The sequence below is a fragment of the Aplidium turbinatum genome, chromosome 13, assembly GCF_918807975.1.
Source record: "Aplidium turbinatum chromosome 13, kaAplTurb1.1, whole genome shotgun sequence".
Taxonomy (NCBI): Eukaryota; Metazoa; Chordata; class Ascidiacea; order Aplousobranchia; family Polyclinidae; genus Aplidium; species Aplidium turbinatum.
This window is the reverse complement of record NC_137484.1, coordinates 10,452,625-10,466,851: the sequence shown is the minus strand read 5'-3', so window position 1 is coordinate 10,466,851 and position 14,227 is coordinate 10,452,625. Positions and strand designations below refer to the sequence as shown.

The window sequence follows — 14,227 nt, the reverse complement described above, 5'->3', positions numbered from 1 at the left end:
CAACTTTTGGGGGGACAAAGTCATTCAACATCAATAACAATGGTATAAAAATGTTGCAATCGTATTAAAACAATTTTTGGGGGTAAGATGAAATTTTGAGGAGTGTTTCCCCCCCTAAGCCCTCCTCGGGCTACGTCTCTGTCGTAGACATTCTGTAAGTCGGAAAGCTATAACGTATCTCGGCTCAAGATCACACGGGGCAGGTTCGACTCTCGAGGTGTGCGCTTGAGCAACGCATTCTAAGGACTGCTCTCCATTCAGCGGCACCTAGTGAATAGAATAATTTCCCGGCTACAACACTTCAACAATCGGAAAACTTCACTCTGCCAATCTCGATAACCGACCCTGCGTCAAGAGCCTCTACAAGTATGCGAAACTACCAAGAATAACCTATCAAGGCTTTGTCAGTCCTAGTATAAAGGTTCAAAACCAACCAATCAACCATCTCATTGAGATAAAATTTGCCAAGCTATGGATGGTTATCGGTGAATCACACAGAAAGCGATAAAAATTTTCAGCAAATGTGCTAAAGTTTAAGATTTATCTTTTAACTTTGAATTTCAGTTCAACTGTAAACGACGTAGTAGATCTGACCAAGCAAAACACGGCACGAAACTGTGCCTATGATCATTCAATATCCTATCAAGCTTCTGTGAGTGCACAGTCAGGAAACAATCGGCCGTCCTTGTCTGAAGTAAATGGAACTGTTTTCACTGAACCAGGACAAATGACCACCATAACTATGCACTCTACAATACAGGTGCGAAGTCTGATAACTTTCTGAAAACAATTGTAGGCTAAATGGTAAAAATGGTAGACTATTTTCAATCTAAACACCTTCTCAAACTGATATTTTACTTAGAAATAACCTTATCCCAAGAGATTGTGTTCCGTGCCTTTTTATGTATGTCAGTGACGATCGGTGAGGGAAAGCAAGGAAAGCAGTGCTTACCTGAGCGAAAACTATGCAAAATATAATGACTGAATTCTAGGTTTAACTTCTTATTATTTTTATCACGTCTATTTTAACTTGAAAATTACTGTATTCGTGACTAGAATTACTCGTAACGCTTGTGAGTAGTCTAAGTCCTCACCAAACCGCATGTCTTGCCTATAAATGCCAATTAACGCAAACGCTTCTGTCAGAAACAACCACTGAAGCTCCAGGGAAGCAACTATCAAAGTTGCTTTCATAGGTTCAAAAATGTCAAAAAACGCCTTCGTTTTATCCAATCCTCACTCGTTTTGCAAAACGTCACCAGCTGCTTAGCCAATCAGATGTGTTATGGTTATGGTATGGTTAGTCTTGCTTTCCCAGTGACGTCAATGCGTACAATGGCTAGACTATCTCGTCATAGAAATATTTGAGACCGCAGAGACACTGCATTTCTTGTATAGATTCTCATATCAGTCTCCGTAACAGTTACCCCTGATGGTAGCCGACTGTGTTGCAGTTGGTAATAGAATCAACAGAAAGAATCAGCCTACATAAGCTTATTATTCGTAAGTGCAGACAGTGGCACACCGTTTCGGCCTTCCAACCTCCTCAGTGCAATAGGTGGCCTATACACTGGATAAAGCTGTAAAGCAGCTGCTTTTAATTATTGCAGTAGAATTAGCCTAGCCCTAGATAGTAGCTAATAATGTGTTAACCAGTTGGAAGTCGGAAAATGCAACAGAAGCAATTAGCCTAATTAATATTATGCAAAGAAAGTGCTTATACCATTGAACTAACAGTCGTGGCGTAATGGTTAGTGCGTGGGGTTCGCAGTTGAGAGCTTGAGGGTTCGACTCCAGCCACCGCCTGTTGTTCTTTGGGCAAGAAACTTGACTGTCATAGGCGAGTACTGGGTAGCTCTAAATTCAGTCACATTGTAGCTTATTCGAGTAATTAAATATTTAGACAACTATTATTCCATGTCTAACACTGGATTTTGGTCCTGCAACGTTAAAATTAAGATTGTTCATTACTTCTAAACATTAAATGGATGTATGATCACGACATAGGCGAAGCACAATTTGACAGATTTTTATTTTTGATTTGTTTTGAAAATGCTCTCAGAGCGCACCAAATTGGAAGTGTTTTTTAAAAATTTCTTGGGGAGGCCCCCCAGACCCCCCGCTGGAAGTGTTGCCTTCGGCAACACGCCTTCGGGCTTCGCCCGACGGTTACGCCCTTCGTGCCTATTACCTTGCTGCAGCATATTTCCAAGTTGCTTTCCCAACGGTTTAAGCCACCGAACGTCATTGATGTATGTTTGATTGCAACAAGAGATATCAAAATGATTCACGCGTAAATGCATATAGTCTACCGTGAAACCGTTTTAAATTTTATTTGCAGAAAAAAGTTTTTAACAAAGTAGGTTACTCCAGGTAGATACGTTTTTTTTCTAGACTATAGCCTGCGAACTAAGACACTATGGCTTATCCAAGAGCTAAATTTCAAAAGTAAACGTAGATAATAGGCAAATGTGATCTGCATAGCTGTGTTTGTGTGACTAGCTCGTTGTGATTTTGATATTGTTGATAATAATTAAATGGTTTTATCAAAAGGAACCTTGGTTCATATGCCGCGTAGCAGAATCAGCATACTTTAACTTTAAACAAAGCATTTTTTAAATCCTGCACAACTAACTTTGAACAAAACATATGACGTGAATCAGAAAGTGTTATGGGAGACTGAGACTATGGGAGACTAACTGATGATCATATGCTCAGGCATATTCCAACAAATCATCCATCACTGTTCTGGAGCCTTCAACCGAAACCACTGTCTCCACAACATCCAATACATCCCAAAGTAATCCATCGCACACTCCAGATCAGTTTCACGTGGAGCACTCCAACAGTTCTCCTCCGCAATACTCAGCAACCGTGGAAGATGATAAAGAAAAGCCATCTGTGACCCGCCATAAGGTTGCTTTCGATGACCAAGCTGAATTAAATGAATCGGTAATTTGTTTATCTTTCAACATCTTTTTATATGAAATTGTTATCTTCCTTAGTTTGAACCTTTCACCAGTCCAAGAGTCGAGAGGCTCTGACTTGTGCCATTTGTTAGTGGTAGTCAGTGAGCCCGGTTAAATGTCGAATACTATAATTGGAAACATTCATTTTTTTCACATTACAGTGTATTTACCGAATACATTGATGCACTTTTTTCAAACCGACGTCTAGATGCGAAAAATTACTTTTTGTATTTATAATAATTAAACATGTTTATAAGTAGGGCCGTGTTAACTGCCTCCCTGTCGTTTAGGGGCTCACTCATTTTTAGTTTTTGGCAGAGGGTTATCCATTTCTGTTTCATCCAGCATATTTTGGATTTTTGTTTTTCCTGCATCGCAAAAGAATTGAGGCGCCATCGCTAAACAATAACGGCCCACCAGTTGAATTTTTGAAAGGAATAGATGAGGTAGTGCTTACGTGGCACTGTTTATAAATACTTCACTCTGTCGGCGATTCTGTGCATTCTCGGTGGTGATGGACATATCATGATTGGAACTTGGCATCGTATGGTTACGTACTCTTTGTATTTTGTCTTTTAAATAGTCATAATACTTGGGACCTGTTTAGGATCGCTCTACTGTAGATACAACGGGAGGAAGTGGGAAAAACAGTCGTTCGAACGGAAGTAACCCGTCAACAAATCTTACAACTCCAATGGAGAGTGTAAGAAGCTCTACACATAGCCTGGTGTCCCAAAAAGGAAAGGGTCAGCGATCGGTTCCTTCTGGGTCACTTTACGGTTGTTTGAGTGCAATACCTGCCCTCACCATCAGTCAATTGGGTGAAAAATATTACGCGCCATTCTTGCTGAAAAATCCTGTTCGGGTAAGAGACGTTGTTTACGATTTTGCGGTGCTTACATTCAATCAAAGTCTTAATATAAACATTCAGTTCAATAAGTTGCCGTGTTTCCTGATAAAAGGCTAAACACAAAGCAGCCTACTATTTTAGACTAATTGTCTTTAGCTTTTGTGTTTTGTTTCATTGGTTAGTTAGCCTAAGCAATACAGAAACAACCATACCTAGAAAATAAACTTAAGAACGTAGTTTAGTTTATTTTGAGATAAAAGTTTTAAAAATACTTAATTGAAATGATTATCTTCAAAGTGGTTTGCATGCAGGTTGTCGTTATTGCTTTATTTGCTGGCTTGCTTGGAGTCTCCATATATGGGGCAACTCTAATTGATGACGGGCTAGATTTCGGAGATGTTCTTCCCCGTGGCACCAGAGAGCACGACGCAATAGTGGTACAGACAACATACTTTGCATTCTACAACATGTACATCGTCACAAAAGGTATGTTGCCTACCTGATTTGAACACATTTTATTTGGCGATTACGCTCATACAGGAAAAAAGTGAAAGTCAAAATGAAGAACTAAATGCAAAAAATTGATTCAAGTTAGCTTAGCCGTCGTATGTCATACTAGTATGTGCGGAATGAAATCTAACCCGTCAAGAAATAGGCCAGAATCAAAAAGATGGCTCTTTACAAAGCATCAACTCTCAGTGTATAACACTGGACGCTTTTGCAACAGTTCTACATTGGAAACCAATTGGCAGTTGTAGGTCACGTTACTCTCGCAATTAGCCGAATTTTGTTTTGTTTGTGGCAATGGTTAAAATTTTTAGATTTTTAAAAGGTTAAAGTTTTTCAAAGTTTTGTCATTTCAACATGCAATAACTATTAACAGTTGGCTTACATTAACAAAAAAAGGAAACAGTTGGTTTTGGCAGTGAACGTAGCAGCTCAGTTCTTATAACTTCTCACTCGTTTTGCTGTAGAATTCGATTACGCTTCAAACCAGAAAGAATTGGACACCCTTCACGATTCTATGGAGACAATACGATACGTGATGCGAAATACAGACGGGACTTTGACCAAGTACTGGCTGGATTACATGCGTGACTGGCTTCAGGGTTGGTTTAATTAGTGTTGCCAGACTCCAACAAATTAAATTCTTTTTAACCGTTTTAAAATATTTCGGAGCGTCATCCGCATTTTTCAGCTTTTTTCCCACTGAAGTAACGGTCCTAACATTTATATTACTTTTAGTGGGACTGTCATTATTTTCGAACAAAAAGATGTCCCGTTTTTTAGGCAAGGCATTTTCTTCGATTGTGCCTTATTCATAATTTCTAAATTCCCCGATCACAAATTTTCCCCAGAGGCTTAAAATTCTCCATCTAGAAATACTAGGTGTAATATTGATTATTATCTAGTATCGGATTTTATAACTTTGTTATGATTTAGCTTCAAAACAGTTTCTTTCAAAGAGAGCTTCATATTTTTGTAGCAGGCGTATAAATAGCCTATTGTTTAGTGTGTATGCTGCTGCAAGCTTTTACAACATAAAAATTTATAGAACATGTTTTTTTTTCCATTTTTTAATATAATCAATGCAAAAAAAGGTTTAGTTTTACGAAAAAGTAGACTAGTTTTAAAACTTGCTTCCACTTACGTAGCCTATCTTTGCTGATTTAGATTTGTAACAGCGTGCCCACTAGTGTGGGATGCGCTAAATTCGAGATACTTTGAAGCCTTTCTTTTATATGCCCTTTATATTTTTTGTCACTCGAAGGCTCGATAGGGTTTCACTTGTTACCAGCTTTGAGCATATGAGCTAACGAGTTTTATTTAAATTTTTTTTAGGACTTCAAGATGAATTTGATATTTCTTGGAGCAAAGGAGCTATCAACGCTACCACGTGGACCCCGGACGCTTCGGATGAGGCTGTGCTGGCGTACAAGCTTCTTGTGCAGACCGGTAAAGCTGAAAATCCAACAGAAATTGGAAACATAGGATGTAGACTTATTACCGAAGGAAATCCTTGCCAAAGGGTGAGAAAGCGTCTACCGGTGCAAAGTTTATCTGGGTACCTTACCCCGGCATTGTGCTTCCATTGTAAACTGGTACCGGTATTCTAATAATCGCATAAGTGCACAGGTTTTAACAAGATCACAAACGTGAAGGGAATCGTTTGTAGAAAATTAGTAAAGCTCGCCGAGATCTGAGTTTATCTTTGGTCAGATGCTGGGGAAAAAATCGCCAATCTCTGTTCTAGATATTATATTCAAGTCTGTTTACGGTTGTTTGTAGCCTATAACTCAAAGACAGCCTTTGTTAAAAAAAAAAAACATATTGTCTAACTTTATCTGCTTCTATTTATAATCAGTGCAAAATCTGTCGAATTTATTTTGGTCTGGAGTCTGAATAGGCTACTTTTTTGCAATTTTCAATCCTTCAACATTTTTATCAGGTTGATCGTACACGCCTGGTTTCCAGCGATGGATTAATCCCAGAAGGTCCTTTCTATAATTACCTGACAGCTTGGGTTGGCAACGATCCACTTGCATATGCCGCGTCACTGGCTGAAATCAGACCGGCACCACCTTCGTGGGCGTTTGCGCGCGATCCAAAGAATATGATCATCCCACGGTCGCCTGCTATCACTTACGCCCAGATGCCTTTTTATTTAAACAGTAAGTGGACAACAGTTTTCAATTTAGAACCTGTCTATTTAATACTGCATAGTAGGACTATACTTATCTGAGCTCAGTAGCGAATCTAGCGGAGGTGCTTTTTCTGGACCTCTGCTATGTTTGTCGTATATTGTTTCTTTCTCGTTGTGATGGTCAGAAATAAAAACAAACTGAACTGAACTGCTTGGTCATGTGCCTTCCAGTATTCAGAGAAAACGCAAGTTTTTGCCACAAAACAAGGGTAAAATGTATTTTTTTGTGGGGGGAGGAAGAAACGCAACTCAGGGTATTTACTTCAGCTGCTATTTTTGCAATGCTCATTCAGACATGAATTAAGATGCTCCGCAAAAACAAGTAACAACAACAAACTACTGCACAACCTGTAGGCTACTGACTTTCTAAGCAAAGATTTGGTTTTTTAGTAGATGACTTCAAGTTGTAGCTCAGCAGTGATTCACCTCTAAATATACTGCTTTGGTGCTACAGCCGGCAGGGCCATTTAGAAAATAATTTGACTCGTGTATCAAGGTGATCCCGGCTCCCCAAAATCAAAACACATTAAAAAAACAAGCCACCTTTTCAAATAATAAAAGCCTAAGGGGGAAATAGTAGAAATATCATAGAGGAAATAAATGGCTTGGTGATTCTTTCCCCCAAAGCAGGAGTTGTCTCTAAACAAATATTTCGCTTTAATGTCAACGCAGTGTATCTAACGAAGCAGTGGTGTTTTTTTTAAGTTCCCAGCCCTGTGAAAATGTTTTGTGCCTCAAAAATCATCCCGGACAAGAACCCAAGAGTACCTCCTGGGCCTCCCTTTTGAACGGTACTTCCATTCGGTAACCTTTCCAGCCTAAACATTGCTGGTATGCAAGGGAAAGTTCCGGTTTTAAAGCCACAAGTTCAACATTCAGTTTACCAAACCAATCAGCTCTTGTTACAATCCATCTTCACTGAACATGTAGCTAAATGTCTTAGCCTACTCTATTTTTTTTTGATCAAAACAACAACTATTTGAATAAGATGCTGAATAAGCCGTCTTTACGGAGGGGGAAACTTCATCAATAAATTATGCAAGTTCCCAAACCTGACTGATTTTGTTTACTTAATATATTTTATTTGTTTGCAGATATGCGAGAAAATCAGGACTTTGTGAATGTCATCAATCGGGTGCGCAGTAGCATCGAAGCAGTAGAATCAGAATCGTCGGTTTTGGCATACCCAAGTGGCTACCCATTCACTTTCTGGCAGCAGTACATTGACCTTCGTTTTTGGCTATTTGTTTCGCTTGGCTGTGTAATCCTGGCGGTGTTCTTAGTCCTTTCAATCGTGCTGTTCAATCCCTGGGCAGCATTTATCATGGTAACAAGTTAATTTATTGTACGCATTTTAGATGGGACATGGACCAAAATCTCATGGACCAAAATATCCTACAGCAGATGCAGTTATGCAAACTTATTGTACGCATTTTAGAAATGACATTGCATAACTGCATCTGCTGTCGGATATTTTGGTCCTTGTGATTTTTGTCGATGTCAATTCAATGTCTTTGCACAATTAGTAGAAAACAATAATTTCAATTAAATTGTAACTTTTTCATTACATTTTTGTAGGCTGTTTTTCTTGCCATGATCGCAACGGAATTACTCGGTTTCATGGGAGCTACGAATGTGAAGTTGAGCGCTGTACCAGCCGTCATACTGGTAGCTTCGATTGGCCTAGGAGTCGAATTTACTGTTCACATCACATTCGCTTATATCACTTCCTGTGGTTCAAGGTAGCGATTTTACATTCACTATTGTAGGTGTAGCCCAGCCTACTATTTTCGAAGCTTGGTCATTCAAATTGTGATGTTTTGCGTTGACAGCAACGTTAAACAGTGACAGTTATTTCACTCAGAATAACATTTTTCAGGAAAGATCGAGTGAAACATAGCATAGGACACATGCTTGGACCAGTCATAGACGGCTCTATATCTACTTTATTAGGAGTCATAATGCTGGCGGGAGCAGAATTTGACTTTATCATTACGTGAGTAATCGAAATAACAATAACAACTTGATAATGTCTCTTTTCGTAGATTGCTGCGATTATTGCAGTTGTGTATTCCTTTCTTCAGTGAAGTTCAAACATAACTCCGTTGATATATTCTGGTGGGGTATTATTTAAAATAACTTATTTTTGCTAGTATCCAACTGTAAAAATGTAAAATCTTCTTCACATTATCTCATATATTTTCGTTTTCTTGCATATGTCAAATTAACATCGGTATTCCATCTATTAAGTTAACGCGAAGGTTTTACTTTAGCAGCCAGCTTAAAATGTATCTATATGACATTTGAATCCAAAATAAGTTATCTTTTATTACTTTGCAGGTATTTTTTTCATGTTTTGGCGATTTTGATCTTACTTGGTTTTTTGAACGGACTGATTCTTCTTCCGGTTGTCTTGTCCTTTGTTGGTCCTCCACCAGAAGTAGTGCCGCTTGAAGGAAGATCTCGTCTCAATACTCCCACTCCTCCATCAACTCCTCCAGAGAAATTGAAGTCCGGGTGCTCTATCCCACGTCATACAAGTGAAAATGCTAACACCAACAACAACTGTTATACTGGAACGTACTACCATCATGGGTATGTGGCTGTCCATGTTGCATAAGCAACCCCTCTCACAAATTTTGCGATTAAGTTTACTGATTCAAAGTAATTAAGTAAAATTTGCAATAAAAACAAAAACTTTTAGACAACTGACAGCTTGACAGCACTGTCAAAACAGATTTTATATTGTTTATTTATTTATTTTTTTTATAATTTTTTATATCGCTCCTTCGTGACTAGAACATCGTGCTTTAAACGTAGATAATTTTACCAGGTATCAAACTAACCAGCACCCAAACTGTCTGCACAACACATCACCTGTTTTTTCATCTCGTGATGATGACTCGCCGAGAAAGCAGCAATGTTGCCAAACTTTCTGTCGGAACACAAATAATGCGACTCTTTGTCGACATCGTGTGACCCATCATCGATTTCAAAACCTGTCGAAAGATAGCGTGCGTCACGTACTTTATTCCGAAGAAAATCCCACGCATTTTCGTGCTGAGAAGAAAGATGAACAGAAGATAGCATGGCAACAGCATCCGTTTTGTATGCCACCTCTTTCAAGAATAGATGATGTGGATCGTGTAACTGTTTATCCTCATAAGAATCATGTTGTTTATGCCAATGGCGTTTCTCCTCTTGAAGATACATTGTCGGATCATCACTGTGAGGTACAGCAGCAATGCATCATCAAAATATTTTTCACAATTATAGCAAGGTCAACAGTAAAGTTGGCAATTTTTCAATCTCAAACTTTGAGGTGATGCAAAAAAGATGTAAAACCTGATTAATTTAACTGTCAGTTTCATCAAAGCGATTTAGACTACACGGACGTAGCCTCAAGGGTGCTTCGGAAAGCAATCTCCCTCCTATTTTGTCTTGCCTCAAAAAAAATTATCTTGTTCCCCAAAACAGTAAATTTGTAATACATTATAACGTTTTAATGACATTGTATTGCATGTTGAATTAGATTTCATAAATGCTTGGCTGCATTCAGTAGCTATATTTTTAAACAAACTCTTTATTTAAAAAGATTAAAATATTAGCAATCCCCAACAGTTGTTTTTACCTCCTTAAAATTTCCTTTCTAGCCACGTTAGCGTCAGATGATTTTCACAAAATAGATCATCGACGATAGAGCATCGTTTGTGATCAGCATGAGGCAAAGCTTATGAACTGTGGTGTTGGAATGTAGTCATTTTTTTCGTTGTTTAGCTTTGTGCTGCTTCGGTTTGCAACTGCATTAGAATCCATCGACAATCTTATTGTGTCAGTTCGTTTTTGCCCGCACGCAGCTTCACAATAAAATCTTGTCATAATACAAATCGAAAACTCTGGTTGAGGAAATCTTGGCGGCAATTCTTCCGTCTCCTAACATAAAGTTAACCTAGAACTATCAACTAGCACTAGCTGTTACAAATACATTTGTTTTGATTCTGTGGTTAGTTTTTTCTATCCACATTTCTGTTCATTGAAAGATATCGTAAACAACCATTTTTTTAATAAAAAACAATACGTTTTCAAGAACAGACTGTTCGTTTATAAACTTCATTTATGTTTTTAGATTAATCCAAATATTACCAGAAGTTTCGTTTCTTCCATTAGCGAGCAATTTTCCGATTCGGAAGCAAAATGCACTCAGGAACCTTTTTCTTTTGCAGCATCATCCTCACTAATCGTTGAAGTAAATTCTGGTACCCAGGTACAAAACAGTGTATTTTAAAGATTTAAAAGCTCCTTATGTGATCGCAAAGTTAACAGAAACGTTTTACAGCGTGGTCTTACGTAACGTCATTTACAGAAATTCACGTCATTTACGTCTGTCCAAATTGCGAAAAAAAGCAGGCAAACTGTTGGTCATCTGATTTTAGGCTGTCCATGGACTGCACTACCCGATGGTTTCAACACAGTTTGTTAATGCGGAAACATATTAAAAAACTGGCTAAAAGACAACGAGTTCAAGCGTGAAAACGCCAAACGAAACTGCTGCAACGTCACATTGTCAATTACGTAACAACGTGATGACGCTCTTCCTATTTATTTTTTGATCATTTTAAAGTAGAATCTTGGTTTTGTTTGCTTTGTCACATTGTTTATTTAAGTGACGTAGTTATTACAGTTATACCAAAACTGATCGTTAAACTAACACAGTTATTGATTTTTTTAAAGATTTGTAGCTTACTAAGTTGCGCAAGATTGACTTGTTGTTATTATCACAGCCTGTACTTGCATTTGTTGAACAACCTACAACCAAGACGATGTGCACTTTCCTGAGGGAGCCTGAAAGAAACATTTCTAGACCTTATGGATCAGTGGTACCAAACCAGACAACCCCTCCGCGCACGCCAAGACGAAGATTTGATATCTCCGCATTGACGGAAGAAAAAGATACTAGTTAATAGGCAAACATTCAGTGAAAAGAATTTAAACACAAGTTATATCACATCGTCTACTGTGGGACGTACAGTTAAATTATGAAAAGCGCATTTTTCAACACTTTTTCCTTATTTTGTGGGAAATCTTGCCCAGCCTGCAAAAGTTGTCGTTATTACATCATTTGTACGTCATTCGACGTTGAAATGATGTAAAAACAACAAATTTTGCTGACTGGGTGGTAACCTTGTTGACATTTGTGATGAAGCTAAAAATTCCATTTCATAGTATTATGCGTTCGTGCTACATAAACTGTAGACTGCCGTGCCGAAACAGACCAAATCTTATAAACCTCAATTCGTCAAGACGAGCTTTGGCGACATCTCTCGTTATTTTTTCCACATGAATATTTTATCGATTGGACCGAAGCCTGTATATTTACAATCTTGAATTACCATTGCGTGAAACCCTTGTGTCAACGTAAAGAGAATCTTTGCAAAGACACGAAACTTGATGTTGATTCGATGCCGTTGTACGTTTTAAAAGCATAAAACAGCTGAGTGAATCGATTTTTACACAAAAACAACGGTTTTGATTTCTAAAAAATAACATTAACCTTCTATTGAATAGGGTTATCCCTGTATACTTCAAATTTTTTAAAGCAGATATTTGACATGTTAGCCGTTTCTTCGGTATTTTTGCAGCAATGGCTTTAGTTTCTCTTTGCATTTAGCTTAAGTTGCAGAAAAATTATTGTCGTAATAATCGAGGTTTTTGGTTTACATGCTATAAAGTAAGATTATTGCAGAAGATTAAAAAAGGGGGTTTATGACATGCATTAACTGAATTATCATTTTACAGTTTTTTATCGTATTCTATTCAGTTGTATGGCTCACAGGGCTAAGCGCTTGTCCCACGTTCCATGGGACGTGTATTCGAAACCGATTGTAATCACACGGGAGTATTTTGGCAAGGTATTTAATAGCTTGAAGAAGGACAAACTGATTGGCCTCCATGTCGTCCTGTCCGTTTGATCTAAATTCTGAACCATCGGCATAAGCCTAGATGCAAATAGAAATCCTCACTGGCACTTCATAATGTTTTTTCATTTGTACGGTATCAGAATATGTTTTGCATTCATGTCACACTTTCGTATGATAACCTACATCCTAACACAGAGTTTTCCATAACTTGTTACATTTGACTATAAATTGTCAAGTGTATAATCGGTTTTCTTTTATCTCACTGAATCACCTATATCGACCATCAGGCTTATGTCAACGTTCAACTTCGCAATAGCTCATTATGTTCACCCACAGCTGCATTCTCGTTATGTCTATTCTCCAACAGTTGGTATTTGAATGCAGAATTAGGCTACATCGGAAAACCTGCAACGGCAGTTATAGTTTCAATATAAATCATTGTGTATAACGTTGCAATTGTAAAAACGATAAGTTCAAGGCATCACCGAGAAAATATGACAAATTCCCTGCAACCCACGTACATTTCTACTGGCCGTGCCTAGACCTGTCAATTTTTATAATTTTAAGAATATTTGAACCACATTTGTTTTTTATGTGTTTGTTACAAACCCAATGTTTTATAGGAGATCATGTTTGTGTTGTTATGCACTTCTAGTTATATTGTGTTTTTAATTTATCTATTTTTTTATCGTAAGTTTTGTAAAGTGTTGCCATTTATTTGTAAAACCTTTCGAATTAAAAAAAAAGTATTTTCTGCATACACTGAACCATTAAAACCTAATTGTTGGTCACTTACAAACGAAATTAGTTTCACACGAGTCAGTTCAATCATAAACTGTTTATTTTTATTGGTTGGTTACATTTAGGGCCGGGCTCGTGACATATTTGGGGCTCCTAACCTTTCCAAAGGGCTGGAAGCGAAGAAACTACCGTACCGCATTTCTTTGGATATGGTGCGGTTTTTTTTAAAGTGTCTTGGTTTGGGAATCAAGGTTCAGAAGGGCCCAAAATATTCTTTCAACGGCCCTGTCATATGCTTTACGTTTCCCCCCACTCACCACCTTGTAAGTTATACACCTGGATTTATGATAACATTTGGCACTGAAGTTGTCGCGAGATTTATCATAGTGTTTATCATGTTTCTATTTATTCATTGAAACAACACTTTTTACTTTTGATTTATTCTTCATGTTTGGCTGATTGATCTCGTTCAAGATGTCTCCCAGCCAGCAAAGCTCGTTCTGATAAAATGATTCAACGTCTTAAAAGGTAAAAAAAGAACGGATTTTACTTCCTGGTGTATTGTTGTTTGCTTTCAGTCGAAATGCGGCGTTGTGTAAAAAATATACCTCATGTCATATATTTTCAACAGTTTTACTGAAAATTGGAGAACACTTATACCCAATCAGCAAATACAGTCTTGAAGCCTATAAAAAGAACATCAGAATAGTATAAACAGGCAATCAGTTTTTTGAAGTTTGAATTGCAGACATAAATTTTACCACAGGCTGTGCTATCAATTGATTCTCAGTCCTCTAATGTGTAACTGAAGTTTAATGCAAGCTTCATATATGTTTAAATGCTCAACTGCTTAAGTCGCTGAATCACAGTATTTTAGCTAATAATAATATAAGTTGTATGCAGAGATGGGCGTGATCTTGATCTTCAAGATCACTTTGGAACTTAAGTTGACTTACTATATATTAGCTAATAAAACTTTTCTGCTTTTGTGAACCAACCCAGCAAACTGTCCTGTCCACTCGAGGCGGTTGACTGTCTCTTATCA

The 14,227-nt window shown here is 37.8% G+C and overlaps 1 protein-coding gene across 1 annotated transcript in view; it reads left to right on the top strand.

Annotated features, from left to right (window-relative positions):
* LOC145781631 (protein patched homolog 1-like) overlaps positions 1–13,790 on the top strand; it is a 35,037-nt gene extending 21,247 nt beyond the window's left edge. Inside the window, exons 15-28 of the mRNA XM_082593306.1 lie at positions 565–760; positions 2,719–2,952; positions 3,577–3,834; positions 4,131–4,305; positions 4,794–4,928; positions 5,662–5,849; positions 6,269–6,491; positions 7,618–7,850; positions 8,102–8,265; positions 8,403–8,519; positions 8,864–9,118; positions 9,357–9,756; positions 10,650–10,787; positions 11,305–13,790. Coding sequence (XP_082449432.1) covers positions 565–760; positions 2,719–2,952; positions 3,577–3,834; positions 4,131–4,305; positions 4,794–4,928; positions 5,662–5,849; positions 6,269–6,491; positions 7,618–7,850; positions 8,102–8,265; positions 8,403–8,519; positions 8,864–9,118; positions 9,357–9,756; positions 10,650–10,787; positions 11,305–11,484 — 2,896 coding nt within the window. The 3' untranslated portion in view covers positions 11,485–13,790. The remainder of the gene's footprint in view (positions 1–564; positions 761–2,718; positions 2,953–3,576; positions 3,835–4,130; positions 4,306–4,793; positions 4,929–5,661; positions 5,850–6,268; positions 6,492–7,617; positions 7,851–8,101; positions 8,266–8,402; positions 8,520–8,863; positions 9,119–9,356; positions 9,757–10,649; positions 10,788–11,304) is intronic.
* Positions 13,791–14,227: the final 437 nt, after the last annotated feature.